The sequence below is a fragment of the Vigna unguiculata genome, chromosome 1, assembly GCF_037176805.1.
Source record: "Vigna unguiculata cultivar grain cowpea cultivar isolate G323 ecotype 2 chromosome 1, ASM3717680v1, whole genome shotgun sequence".
Lineage (NCBI taxonomy): Eukaryota > Viridiplantae > Streptophyta > Magnoliopsida > Fabales > Fabaceae > Vigna > Vigna unguiculata.
The window spans coordinates 37,934,896-37,950,000 of record NC_140792.1 but is presented as its reverse complement, the minus strand read 5'-3'; the positions used below and the strand labels follow the sequence as shown (position 1 = coordinate 37,950,000).

The 15,105-nt window shown below is 33.3% G+C and overlaps 1 protein-coding gene and 1 pseudogene across 1 annotated transcript; one reads left to right on the top strand and one right to left on the bottom strand.

The window, feature by feature from the left end:
- The first annotated feature begins 3,169 nt into the window (after positions 1-3,169).
- On the top strand, positions 3,170-4,303 carry LOC114172674 (uncharacterized; annotated as a pseudogene).
- A 6,811-nt stretch (positions 4,304-11,114) lies between these two features.
- On the bottom strand, positions 11,115-13,683 carry LOC114172676 (elongation factor Tu, mitochondrial-like). Its single transcript, XM_085666848.1, has 5 exons — positions 13,603-13,683; positions 13,409-13,499; positions 13,082-13,287; positions 12,246-12,329; positions 11,115-11,198 (listed from the first exon to the last, which is right to left on the bottom strand). The coding sequence occupies exons 1-5, from the start codon at positions 13,681-13,683 to the stop codon at positions 11,115-11,117; spliced, it is 546 nt and encodes a 181-aa protein (XP_085522974.1).
- Between the last annotated feature and the right edge of the window lie 1,422 nt (positions 13,684-15,105).

Below are 15,105 nucleotides of genomic sequence, written 5' to 3'. Positions count from 1 at the left end.
TAATATTTTTGTTGATGTTAATTTTTATTGTATATTTTCTTATCATACATATTAATATGTATGATACAAAAAATATGTAATAAATATCAATATCAACAAAAATATTATAAGTTATTAAATTACAAATTAAAACTTGATATAATGTATCAACTTATATTGAACTATGGATTATTTATAATATTATATATTAGAAAAAATTGTTAAAATTGAATTCGGATATATATATATATATATATATATATATATATATATATATATATATATATATATATATTAATAAATAAATAAAGGTTAAAGCTTCTAACTAGAACCTTGATCATGCAAAAAATTGTGTTAGGTGTACAAACATATTTAATATTTATTTTATATAACTTAAATCTATATTTATCTGTATTTTTCTATTATATTTTCTTTTTTCCTTTTAATTTACAAAATTATTATCTCGTTTTAATATGATTTTTATTTTATATGATGGTGAAAATAACTATTCTTGTTTTTGTTTTTTGTGTATAGCTTTTTGTTCTCGATTCATTTGAACATATACTTTGCTGGTTGGATTTGTTATTTTGAGCCAATTCCTTCGAGAAATTGACTTTCATACGAATCTTTGAAAACATGAAACAAATTAAAAGTAGAAAACAATTTATAAAATGTAATAGTTTTGCTTCGTACTGTTAATCACTTTGACTATACATTTAAATTTAGCACGACAGTGAATTGAAATTAATATTATCATTTTTAAAAACACTTTATGAACAATATTGATATAGTACAATTCGGTTAAAATAGTATAGTCCAAATTAAAATTAATATAGTTTGATTCAAAAGTGTAATTAGAAAAAATGTTTGGTTCATAACAGTTGGTTCATATCGTTGTTCGGTTCACTAAATTCAGTTTAGTTTGTTAGAATAATAGACAATTCAATTCAATTTGTTTGAATAAAATTAACGAAAATTTGTATGAATTAAATATAAAATATGTGACAATAATACTGACTTTGTATGTGGTAATGACACTTGCTTGACATATGACACTGCCATGTGTCATAATGTTGACTTGGATGTGAACAATTTTTTAAAATTTTTTAAAAAATTTAAAAAATAAAAAAAATAACGAAATGCACATGATTGTCGTTGTTCACTTTTGGTTAACAATTTAAATGTCGTCACAAAAAATAATCAAATTGATCATAATTTATACAAATTAATATTTTTTTAACTTAAAAAAGTAAAATGATATTTTAACACAAAAAAAAAGTCACATCAGATAATAAGAGAAAATTGTCAAAATATCATTGTCCTTCATAAAAATATGACCAAATCGAAGAAAGAGAAACGAAACTTGGGACAAATGATGTCTTTAAGAATAAAAAAAATAATATTCTCTTCCCCCGACCTCTTCACCTTTTATCTACAACTTCCCTCTTTTCTTCAGAATTTGCTCATTCCTCGTGCTCATTGGAAGGTGTTGCGCTTTCCTATCACACAAAGGTGTTGTCTTCTTCCGGTGAAGTGTTGGTTGGCTTACGTTTGTGTGATGTCCGAAATTACCCATATCCTCGATTAATCCGGTTGGGCTGAATCCAGCCAAACCCGAATGTTGCTTAGCTCTAGGTGCAGAGCTGAACTTAGGGTTTTGTTGTTTGTTCCTTGGTCTTCTATCAATCCAACACATTTGATCCTTGCATAAACTTGGAAAGCTTAATAATTTAGGAGACAAACATGCTAGTTTATGAAAGCATAAATACAATGTAGGCATACACAATCTTAAACATAAAACATAAACCACAAAAGTGAGTAACTCCTAATAAAGCAAATATTATTAAAAAAGTAAAACACCCATGTCACATCATAAAAATAAATAATTATAAATATATTTAAATAATGGTTTAACACATCTCAAGACATCTAATGCATCATCAATATTCTTTGGACAATAATATAAATAATATTAACTACTAAGAATATTTTGTTGTAACGACTAAACATTTATATTGAAGTATGTCAAACAACAAACCCATCTTATTCATCTTTGGATTGATTTATCATCAACCAAAACAAAACCTTCTAATTATCACATTTTACCATCACATGTATGTAATCTGGCAAAATATTAATTTTCTTTTGGAACAACCAATATTCGCATGATATACATAAACACTGATGTTTAACATTTTTCACTAACTATGATCATTAACTGCAAAAAGTATTAAACTTGAATATTTTGTTAACTTCTTGATTTAATTTACTCACAAAAAATATTAAACTACCAAAACATTGAATATTTTATTTATACTGAAACTAAATATTTACAGGTATTTATTTTAATACAAAAATTTTATCAGGTTTTTATCTTCTCCCACGCGCATGAACTAACCCCTAAACGGAATCTCTGCCGGCACACTTTAGAGCAAACCACAGCCATTGACGGCCAAAAAAAGGGCCTGGAAAATCAAATTGCCGCTTGCGAAGCCGCCGTCCCGAACCAGATCGCCGCCGTCGCGAGCCACCTCCGCTGCGACGAAACCAGAGCCAGCAGATGTCTCGCGAAACCAGGCTGCCACGACGAACCACCACACGTTGACGAAGCCACGCGTTGCAGAACCACTGCAAATCAGATCGACGACGAGGGCACTTTCTGAAGCGAAATCCCCATCACTGCGGCGTCGGCCACCACGCAGCCACCTGCGACGAAAAAAGCTGCCCGGAGAAGACGCGAAACCAGACGCGAACACACCTACATTGCGAGAATCCTCCACCTCCGTTCCAAACAGAACCGCAGGCCACCGTGACAGAAATCGATGTCGATTGCGCCAATGCGACAGCTACCACGGTACCTGCAAAAAACTAGACCAGACAGACCCCCGCGAAGCAACCCACCGTCGACGAGAACGCAACTTCAAGAAAGGGTTCAGTCTTCTTCATCGTGATTTGGCCGTGCTCAATGAAGAAGAAGGGTTTGAAATCCAAGCGAGAGACGAAAGGTTAAAGAAATTGGGGATTTAGGGTTCTTCGAAACCCTTGAGAATCAGATTTGGGGATTATCTTGATTAGGGCTGCCAACGTTTGGTGACTTCAAATTCGAAATAGACAACCTAAAAAATACGTTGTTTTTTGGTTGATTCTAAACAAAGCATTCATTCATCTACCATCTACGATCACAGAACTAATGCAGTATCTCAAGTCACACCATGCTGTTTCATCTTCTCTTTTCAATCAATTCTCTTATCACTCTATGACATTCTTCCTCTCTTTCTCAACCAAAAGCCGTTGCCTACACTTCAACGAAACCACTTCAATAATTGATTACCTGAATTCCGACTTGCAGTTCTCCAGAACCCAATCCCTTTATGTCTCCAAACGTGTTTCAGGGTGCAGATTCCCTCAAAACCCCTTATCAGTGCTCACTTTCTTCAAACAAATAGGCTTTTCCCAAAGCCAGATTCTCTCCCTGATTCGTCAAAGACCCCAGATACTGTTTACAAACGTTGAGAAAATCTTGAGACCCAAAATTCAGCTCTTTCAGATGTCTGGATTCCAGGGTTACGAGTTATGCAGCTTCATTTCAAAGAATCCCTCCATTTTGACTCATAGCTTGAAGAAAACATCGGTCCCCTCAGTTGAAGCTATTAGGAAAATTGTCTACGACCAGAAAGATTTTATTCTTGTTTTGCACAGATGTGGCTGGATACTCCCAAAGTACAAAAGAATTATGGAGAATGTCGTCTTCTTGGAGAGTTGTGGCATTCTTGGGACTCATCTTTCATTGCTACTCAAACTTCATCCAAGGCTTTTCGTTGCACAGCGGTCTACTATTGAAAACAATGTTTCTCGAGCTGTAGACTTGGGTTTCCGTGAAAATTCAAGAATGCTTGTCCATGCAATTCATACATTAAGTTGTTTGAGCGATAAAACATTTGAGAGAAAGTTGAAACTAATTAATTGTTTTGGTTTTTCGAAGGATGAGGGCCTGTAAATGTTCAAGAGAACCCCGACTTTGTTTAGAACATCAGAGAAGAAGTTGAAAGTTGGAATGAAATTCTTCTTGCATACAGTTATGCTGCCCAAGTCAGTCCTTATTCACCAGCCTAAGATTTTAATGTACAGCATGGAGGATCGCGTGCTTCCTCGATATAAAGTCTTCCAACTGTTGAAATCAAAAAATCTCTGCAAGAAAGTCCCCAGTTATATTCATGTGTTGTGCTTGTCTGAGGAGATGTTCTTGGACAAGTATATATCACAGTTCAGAGAAAATGCAGAGGAGTTATTAGTAGCATACAAGGGTCATTATCTGGAGGCATAACCATACCTTCAATTCTGTTTTTTCACTCTTCCACAGGGTTCTAATACTGAAATTATTTAGATATAGTTGTGCATAACCATGGAATGTCTCATTGTAGTAATGAAGATGGCTCGTTTATTGTATCTGTTTATTGATTATGCATCTTTCTTTCCCATGGTAATTTGGTGGTCATAAGAACCTTGGAAGATCCACACGAAAATAAGCAATCCACTTTGACTGCTCCTTTAAAGAGGTATGCAGAGTATACTTTTCTTGATCTTGTTGACTTGTTCCCCAGCTGGGATATACTCCAATGTTGAATTGTAAAATTAGCCTGTATTCATCTTCCAGCACCCTTGTTTAGCTTTTAAATCGCTGAGCATTAATTAGACTGTTTCTATGTTGTGAATTATGTAAGTTAATTTGATTAGTCAAATTTGTATGTGCGTAAGTAGGATTGATATCGAGTTTCCTTTTACTCCCTTCCACCTTCTACTATTAAGAGAGAAAAAATCAAGAAGAACGTGGGTTGCATTAGTAAATCTTAGGTGGTACTTGAAAGTTGAAACCATTGAGACATTATTATGCTGCTTTATTGTCAACGTTTAAGACTGCTTTTTTTTAATGGCTTTTCAATGAGGGACTAAAGGTATGCATCACTGCTTTCACTTGTTTATCACTGGAATATATTTGGTAGTATTTGAACTAAGCTAAAAAATGCCAAAATATAATCCCTTCAACTGCAGCTGCAACAAATCTTCTTACAATCTCTTTCCCTTACAAGATGGACCATTCTTTGCTGTGACAGTTTCATCTTGTCACCTTGCAGTGGCCCTCCAGCCCCGTCTTATGATTTCCTGACTCAACAGCTAAACCTGAAAACAATCAAAGAAGAGTTCATATTTTGTATATTAATTCTGATGCATTATCTTTGAAGGTCCGTCTCATGATATTTTGTATCACTCTTCTGCAGGGTTGTTATATTATAATAGATAAATATTACAATAGACAACATATGTGTATAAGGACACACATTAAAAGAAATAATTATCTATTTATTTTAAAAATCAAATAATTTTAAAAATAATCTTTAGAAATACATACCGTGGGTTAAATCGATTCAATATAGAATTCGAGCATTTTAGAGATTTGTATGAAGATTTTAAATTTAAAAAACTAATAATACTATTTAAGAACTAAAATAATAATTTATTAGATATTAAAGGTTAGAGTTGAAATATATTTTTATTTTTACGGTAAATCAGTTTAATAATAAATCAAATGAATAAAATAATTATTCAGAGAAGTAATACTTTAAACATAATATATTCTTTAATAATTTATTAAATGACCAACTAGTTATAAATTCTAAAATTATAAATTTAATATAATAATAAAACAAAAAAAAATATTACTTCTCTAAATTTAGGGAGCCCATTAACTATAATACAGTAACATTCGCAAGAAATTTTTTTTCTTCTAGTCTCTAAAATACGCCATTTCAAAGTATAGTTTATTGTTAACTCTACTTGGTTACATAGTGAACTAATTTTCAAGTGTTTTATTAATGGTGGTAAATTCAAAACCCCATTACCATTATGAAAAAGCAGATAAGTTCTTGCATGTGATTGTTAGGTGTAATAAAGTAGTTTCGAACCTTAGTGTAGTCAAAGTTCTCTCTAATAACAACCGTCCCACCTTAAAAAAACACTTACGGGAATCATAAAAGCTGGTCCAGTATTTTGAATTTGAGTCAAAATAACTGGTTCTAGAAGTGTCAAGTTTGGTACATAATGGTTTGTTTTCTAAAAGATGGTGGTAGTGACATAAATCAGCGGTGGAACCGGGAAGAGTAAATGGTATAAGAAAGAAGAAATCTTTGGCGTGAGTTGAAAATTAGAACTTTGTTTCTTTCGAGCTGCATGACTTGGACTCGCTTTCCCCCCCTCTCTTTCTGTCTTTTGTGAAAGAACATGACAACGTTAAACTATCTATTAACTGAGATAAATGTGGAAGCAATACTCAACCAGCAACGTTAGATTGAGATAAATTTAACTACGGTTGATACACTACACCATGAACATGCAAAAATAAAATTCCAGAAACATATTCGTTTTAATGTTTGGTATGGTAGGAGCCACTTACATTCTGGCTCTCTGATCGTAATTTAAAATTCAACAAGTGCGATGAGTTGTTTAATTTCCACATAAAGACACACGAATAATAATTACCCATAACCACATAAGCATCTTATATATATGGGAATGACGTGATTCTTGCAAGCTGCAACTGAAACTTTTGTTTATTTCGCCAATTCTGAAGAAGGGTCCTCTTGGAATCTGATACCATCTAGCTGCTCCATGGAAAACTCTCATGTTTGTGAGGGTGGGAGAGGAAGATACTGATTTTTGATGAAAGAGATAAATGTTTATGTTTATTTTTTTTGCTTTTTATTATGATAATAACAGATAATTAAAACAATAGTATACAATACTAACCATAGAATTATCAAGTACTTAAAGAAAATCTCTTCCTTTTATTTTATTTCCTTGAGAAGATTAGGACTAAGCCGTCAACTTTGGCCATGGTTCAATGTTACTGTATATACATTAGTACTTGGTTGTTTTGGAGTTTGACACCATTATATTCCGTGGAAAATTAGAAAAAGCTCTTCTTAATCGCTGTTCAGAATCTTAACTGGATAGCTCCTACGAAAAACAATTAGTCCTCATACACATACCTATTCAAAACATGTCACTATTTCTTTCTTATTTTAGTTCATAATCTTCCATTTACACCCTCATAACACACTATAAAACAAGTTACACCAACTCAACTTATAATCATTTGAGCTTAACCAAGTTTGTCGAGAAACCATATACCTTGCATCGAACACTTTTCAAACCAACTTGCATCATGGAACAGGAACTCATCATGTTCAAAGGTTCATGGAAAGGCAACAAGAGTTGCTTCAAGTGAAGCTGGATATGATCCAAGGATGAGGTGGCGTGCTGCTAATCCAGCAGTAGAGACCACACGCGCTTGGAAGGGACAACATGGTCGTGCGGCGAACTCAGATAACACCTCACTTGATAACGATGAAACTTTCAACAGTTTCATTCGACGTGCCAAGGGTAAACTTAGAACCGTGTCCCACATCGGTCGGGAGCAGAGCAACGTTACACCTGTACCACTACGAGATGATGACGAGGCTAATGCTAGGGATAACCTAAACGACCAGTTTTCGAATTTTATATAGAGTTCGAACACTACGCCAAATTTAACAATAGACAGCGCATTTTAGACAACGCTTATTTAATTAAGCGCTATAAATGGAAATGTGGAACATTAGACGACGCTTTATTAGATAAATGTTGTCTAAATGAATACCCATAGATAGCGCCTTTTTAAATAAATGCTATTTATATTTAATTATTTTAAAAATAAAATTAAACATTTTAAATAGATCAAACAGAGAGCGTTTAAATAAAAAAGTGTATTCTATGTATTCAAAACAGAGAGCGCTTAAGTATAATAGCACGTATATGTATTAAAGAAAATTTTCCCCGCGCCATACACTTCACGTTTTCTCTTCTACAACCCTCACGCATCATATGTATTAAAAAAATTATTCTCCTGCGCAATAACTTCGTGTTTTCTCTTCTACAACCCTCACGCAACAGCACCCGCGACTCCTACTGTAGTAGCATTTGCGTTCTCCAACCACAAGAACATATCCCTTTCCAACCACAATAGCTTTCATTCTTCAAGCGGGTGTTGTCGATTAAGGGTTTGGGAAAGTATTCCGTGTTGCGACAGCGAGTGGGCGCTCTCCATCAATTTTTGCAGCGGCGGACGACTTCTCTCGTATTCTGGCAGCGAACGAACGACGACGACCAACAACCACTGCAGTGAGTACCAAACTCTCTTATTTTTCTCCTTCTACCTCCTATTTTGTTCATTCTTTATTCCTTTTTATCTATTTTGGCCATCGTTGGAAGAAAAACTTGGATACCAAACTTTGTAATTTAGGGCAAAAATTGGAAGAAAAGCATAAAAATTAGAAGGAAGAATGAGAGGAGCGAATAACCATTCTTAGGGGACTCATTATGATCAGAGAAGGGGGAAAAGAAAAGTAATTATATGATCGTACTCTCATGATTAGTGTATAAGAAAGGTGAAAGCTTGATTATATGAAATCAAATATATATTCAAATCAATGCATCCATCTTCATTTGAGAGTACTTAGGTTCATTTTAATATTCATATTCATAGTCTATCCATGCTATTTGACCTGCACTCACATTCTGCATCCACACCACCATATTTCAAGTAGTTTAGGAACTTTATACAGTTTAACCAAAACGAGTTTCCTTTTTAGAGCTTTCTATGCATATCCACTTAAGTCATACATCGTATATCAAGCTTTGGCATTGCATCTAGAAGTGGATGAGTTGAATTGGTTTGTTGTTGTGAATTGGTTGATTAAACTCATGTTCACACCATTATTCTGATTTTCATATTAGTTTGATCAAGAGATTTATCTCATAAGAATTTCAATAGGTACACATAATTTTATTGCATTTATAATTGCATGATAGCACTTAAAGTTTATTCCATTCACGGTGGGATGCTTAACATATGAATTCAGTTTTGCAGCATAGATTGGATTACTTTCATGCATATGAATTAGTGGGAGGTGCATTCTATCTGTGAAAAAAATTTATTCATTTAGGTGTTGGAATGTTTATTTAATTGCATATGATTTGTTTTGAACTCATTTTGCATATGCTACGGTCTGGTATGAATTAATGGGGAGTGCTCTGCTGCTGTAATGTGATAAATTCACTATTGTCTTGTGTTATTTGCCACTATCTTGCACTGATTGAATACTATCATGACATTCCAAGCATTTTCTTATTTAGCTTAGCACTACATCTAGGTTAATCTTCTTCTCAATTAGTTTAATTCATCTTTTCATTTTTCTTCCATCATTTAGCATTCCATTTATCATGTTGATGCATAAATCTGGTTCTGAATTTAATTATTTCTCTGCTGCCAAAATTTGATTCTCTGCTAGCATATAAAATATGGACTTTGATTTTCTTGTCATGTAGTAGCACTTTATCACAACAAATCTAATAATGCATAGTGAGTTTAATATGGTATTTTGTTGTTGTCACGTGCTTAATTGTTATTGCTATATGTTATATACACTCTTTGCTATAATTTCACACGACATTCCTGGTGAAATTAATATTCTGCATTTTATCATGTAGCACTTTGCTATAATTTCATCTATTGTTGTCACGCAGTACTTAAATTCATTTTAATATTTACATTCATAATCCATTCATGCTATTTAATCTGCACTCACATTCTGCATCCACACCACCATATTTCAAGTAGTTTGATAAGTTTATGCAGTTTAACCACTGTGAGTTTCTATTTTAGAGCTTTCTATGCATACCACTTAATTCATATACATGGCATATCAAGCTTTAACATTGCATCTAGAAGTGGATGAGTTGAATTGGTTTGCTGTTGTGATTTGAATCCCGAATCTGTCATGGCTCTTGTATTATGTCTTGATATGAATTGGATTAGGTAGGTTGGGATTGTAGTTAAGTCTAAATTTTGTCCAGTATATTGAACTCATGTTTACACATTCATTCTGAATTTTATATCAGTTTGATCAAGAAATTAATCTCAAAGGAATTCCAATGGGTGCACATAATTTTCTTGCATTCATAATTGCATGACAGCACTTCAAATTTATTCCATTCATGATGGGATGCTTAACATGTGAATTCAGTTCTCCAGTAGAAATTGGGTTACTCTCATGCATATGAATTAGTGGTAGGTGCATTCTATCCGTGAAGAAAATTCATTCATTTAGGCAGCTATCCATTCTTGTTTTGATCATGCATTTAGTTTAACTTTTGATTAAATAAATTATTCATCTTCTTTCTTAATTCTTTTCTTAATTTACTTTTAATTTTATTTTCTCCCATTTTCAAGTTTCATTTCATTTTTAGGAAATCTGTAAAAGGAATGTGGCAAAAATGGTTCCAAATTTCTATGGTAATATTCAAGTAGTACATAAATATGTTTTAAGTTGTTAGTTGTCAGTGATAAGCGGAGATAATTAAGTTATGACACAATCCAACCATGTGCTTTTTTTGCAATTATAGCCACATAAAGTATTAATTACATCATTAAATTTAAAGTATTATTTCTTATATTTATAAAAGAACACTTTACTTTTAAATTTAATCGTATTTTAAAAGACTAATTAAAATAATAAAATAAACTAATTAAAATAATAAAACGTTACTTTTAAAATTAACTAAAGTACTAATATATATTTAAACTAAAATGTATTAAATACTAATATATATTTAAACTAAAATGTATTCAACACTAATATATATTTAAACTAAAATTTCTTCCGTTAATGTGTTGTTTTTTCATGTGTGAGTTATTAGTTGTAAATACTATATGGATAGTGCATTTAAAAATATAATTTGACCAAATGCTTAAACATTCTAAACATACGAACAGAAAGTATTATCTTCTTCCGTTTTTCATTTTTACTAATTGTATTCTTATTCTTGTTTTAAATTTGTAGTTGTTGACTTTGGTACACACAAATCACAGTGTAATTTTAAATAGTGAGTATATTTCTTGATAATGGGGTGATTTTGATTGACTAATGTAATTTTATTTTTGTTTGTTGTAGTATTTTCCTAGTTGCAGATGTCAACAATATTCTGACAACCAAATCATTGAAGTCAGGGAAGATTGGTGTTTTTATCTCATTAGTAAATGTTTATAGGTTAGTTGTATATTGCCTTATACCTAAATAGGGAAGTTTAGGAACAATGTTTTGTATGTAGTATTTTGGCCCCACAATCTGCCAAAAATGGGACATGATGGATGAGAACCAAAAATTTTAGCTCTTCCTTATTTTTTCATGTAATAAGTTCATACTTTTTTTTAAATATATAAATTTCATTATGTTTTGTGTAACTGTGTGAGAATTTTCAATTCTCCTTCATTTTAGTTACTCTATAATCTGAATCACATTTGGTTAGTTTTTTATTAGTTGTTATAGCTGTCATAAATTTTTTCTACAGGTAACATTATAATGAGAAGGAATGAACAAAAGTTAAATAATTATAAATAAAAAAAAATCAAACCAATACAGAGGGCTTGTTTCAAAAAACGTCATCTATTGATGAATTTAAAAACGCCTCCCATTAATAAAGCGCTATCTATTAATGGAAAAGTGCTCTTATAGATAGCGCTTGTTGAGTCAAGTGTTGTCTATAACAGTCCCGATAGATAACACTTTTTGTAGAAAACGTTATCTGTTAGAAATTATATAGATAGCGCTTGTCTAAACAAGTGCTGTGTATAAGGTGTCATTAGACAGCGCTTTTTTACAAGCGCTATCTATTAATAGACACCGCTCTAATAGACAGCGCTTAAAAAACGCTATCTATTAATATAAAAAATGCTGTCTATTGACAATTTTGGCGTAGTGGAAGAAGAAGTTGAGAAGTACATCAAGCATGAGGAAGCATGGTTCCTTCAACAGACGATGACCATTGATAAACCAGGGAACCTCAAAGAGAGTGATTTGACATGTGGGTCCATCCAATATTCTGTTATATATACTGCATGAAAATAAGATCCTAAGCCATGCAAGCATTATTATACTTTACATTTTTTTCTATTTCAAGCACAATAAATGTGAAATGTTTATTTGGGGGGAATAATTTCGACTGGTTTATTGTTTGTTTGTAAGAAATTAATATACATTGATGTTTTGTCTTTAATGAAAGGTTTCTGATTAATCTGTAGTGTTTTTATTGAAAAGAATAATTAATATCAGTTTATTAACAGGAAGGATCAGAGGGCAGCTATATATAGGAAATGACTCAATGAACATACATACCTGCATTAGACCCAACACCTCTACTTCTTCACCGACTTTAATGACGCCTTGTTCAACACGGCCAGTGGCAACTGTTCCACGTCCCTTCATCACAAATGAAAAATATAAAGCAGCTGAAATGATGGAAACCATTGCCCCCATATTTATTTATGTCCATACAATCCAATATATGTAATGAAACAAATGCAGATTTTGAGAGAACTAAGTGTTGAAAATAGAAATTTTGATATTCTCTTTAAGGGGAAAAAAAACAATTATATGAGACAACAGTTTTTAAAGCACTATGTTAAGATTTAAATTACCACTGCGTCATATCATTACAAAGAGCAAGGCCGTAACAAATGCTACCTCCTTTCCTTTTTTATTCTTCAAAAACCCTAGACCGAATTAAGAATTTGAAATTTAAGATTTTGAAATTTTATCCTTCACCTAACTAGAGATTTAGAAGAACAAGAAAGAATTTGTTAAAGTGACCACAGTTACAAAGATGACCGGTATTATAAACATCTATTCCACATATGCTCCAGTGTTCATAATCCCATCTGCTTATGATGTTAAGCACATCAATAATTGTTGTAGTTTGAGTGAACTGAAGGAGCATATAAGGAATTTAAAGCAATTTTAACGTAAATAGAATAGTAATAAATAGTACTTCTTAAACAGTGTCGTTACCTAAACGGTGTTTATACTGGAGCAGATGGAAAGTGATAGAACATGATAAAAACACAAGACTTACATTACAAATTGTAACAATTTTATAACTAAGGCCATCTTTACTTCAATGAATCTGCTTTCTTCAAAAATTAACCCAAAAAATAAAGTTCAGGTCCTTTTACCTGAATTGAGAACACATCTTCAATTGGCATTAGGAAGGGCTTGTCAAGTTGGCGAACAGGGTCAGGAATGTATGCATCTACAACATCCATTAATTTTAGAATGGCCTGTCTTCCAATCTCGTCATTTGTACCCTGTAAAGTAGACAACGCTGAACCTCTAATGATCGGGATTTCATCCCCAGGGAACTTGTAGAAGCTCAGTAGCTCTGCAAAAAACATTATCATAAAAACACATTTTAGCAAACACAAATATTACAAAAACTTAAGCAGGTTTATTCATTTTTTGAGCATGGACAAGAGAAGAGAAGCCTTAGAGAAACACCCTACCACGTAACTCCATTGCTACAAGCTCTAACAACTCTAGATCATCAACAGCATCAAGTTTATTTAGAAAGCAAACAAGAGATGGCACACCAACCTGCATAATACATTTAAAGATAAAATATGTCAATCTAGAAGTAAGGAGAAAGGTGTAGACGTTCTAGGTATATATATACAAACCACATCAGTAGAATACCTACTTGGCGAGCAAGAAGAATGTGCTCCTTGGTTTGAGGCATTGGTCCATCAGGTGCAGATACAACAAGTATACCACCATCCATCTGGGCAGCTCCCGTAATCATATTTTGAAAAAAAAAATAGACAATTATAAAGCATACAGTGAACAAGAATTAATTTGTTATTTAAACTAAATAAAACCATTAGATAAACCATCTAGTAAGTACATCAAGGCAAGCTGGAATGCTAAACCCACCAGCATTCATGGAAAATAGGAATCTGACAAATGCAGTTGTTGCCAATATACAGTCTAATCAATACCTATAAAATATATTTTGTTACAAACTAATCTACTTCCAAATTCCTAGCATAAATTTTCCATCTCATTTTGAAAAGAAGGTCAGGCTACACAAGCACCAAAATATGCTAAATTCCACAATTAACTATTATACAAGGTAAAATTGCTTAAATTTGTTCGCCACAACTTAGCCACCCAGCTTCCGTTAGGCAATTGATAACTCCAATAAAAAAAAAACATTCTTAGAGAAACTAAACCAAATTCGAAAGCTTACTTTAACATAATCCGCGTGTCCAGGGTAGTCCACATGCGCATAATGTCATTTTGCAGTCTCATACTCCACATGAGCCTGAAAACCGAAATATAGAGCAAGCATACATATCAACAGAAAACAACACAATCGATTGCAAGACCAAAAGAGTGTGATTCCATACCGTTGCAATGGTGATTCCTCTCTTCTTCTCTTCAGGAGCCTTGTCAATTTCATCAAAGGCCACAGCCTTAGCCTTCCCTTCATCCGCAAGCACCTGATCAAACCTAATTGAGTAATAAACACCAAAACATCCACCTCAACACACATTTAAACAAAGAGTGAATCAAGACCTTGGTGATTGCCGCAGTTAGCGTGGTCTTCCCATGATCCACGTGTCCAATAGTTCCGACATTAACGTGAGGCTTCCTGCAAAGTCAAACAATAAGATGAATAAAAAAAGTAAAAGACATACTAATAACGATTACTGTTACTTGTATATTTTAAATTTTGCGACGAAAAAGAGAAAACGAGAGTGTTACGTTCTGGTGAAAGTTGCCATGGATCTCCACCATGGATTGGAATTGAAAGAATAGAAGGAGGTGGAGGTGGAGTCACTGGGAGTAGAGAGAGGAGAACGAGATACGGAAGAGTGGATTTGAGAGGCTAAGGGGAAGAGGCGGCGAGAAGTGGAAGAGGAGTGTCTGAGAAGAAGAGTGGCCATTGAAGAAGTGATGAGGAGAATGAAAATCCCTAACTATGGAGTACAGAGGCGAGGGTTTTAGGAGAAGGAAGACAAAAGCGAAGAGCAGTGAGTGCGAAGAGCGAGGGTTTTAGAATGGGCGCTCGACACCGACCCGTCATATTCGTGCGGCCCAATTCGAGCACTCTCATAATGTTTCAGAGCACATACATACTTCTTTTTTTCTGTTACAAATGTTTTTTTCTTCTTGCTCCGACAAAAAATATTTGAAGTGA

Coding starts and splice junctions, on each gene's coding strand:
- LOC114172676 (XM_085666848.1), bottom strand. CDS start 13,683: ATGGATGGTGGTATACTTGTTGTATCTGCACCTGATGGACCAATGCCT. Junction 13,500..13,602: donor ACATTCTTCTTGCTCGCCAA/GTAGGTATTCTA, acceptor TGTATTATGCAG/GTTGGTGTGCCATCTCTTGT. Junction 11,199..12,245: donor AGGTGTTGGGTCTAATGCAG/GTATGTATGTTC, acceptor CATTTTTGGCAG/ATTGTGGGGCCAAAATACTA.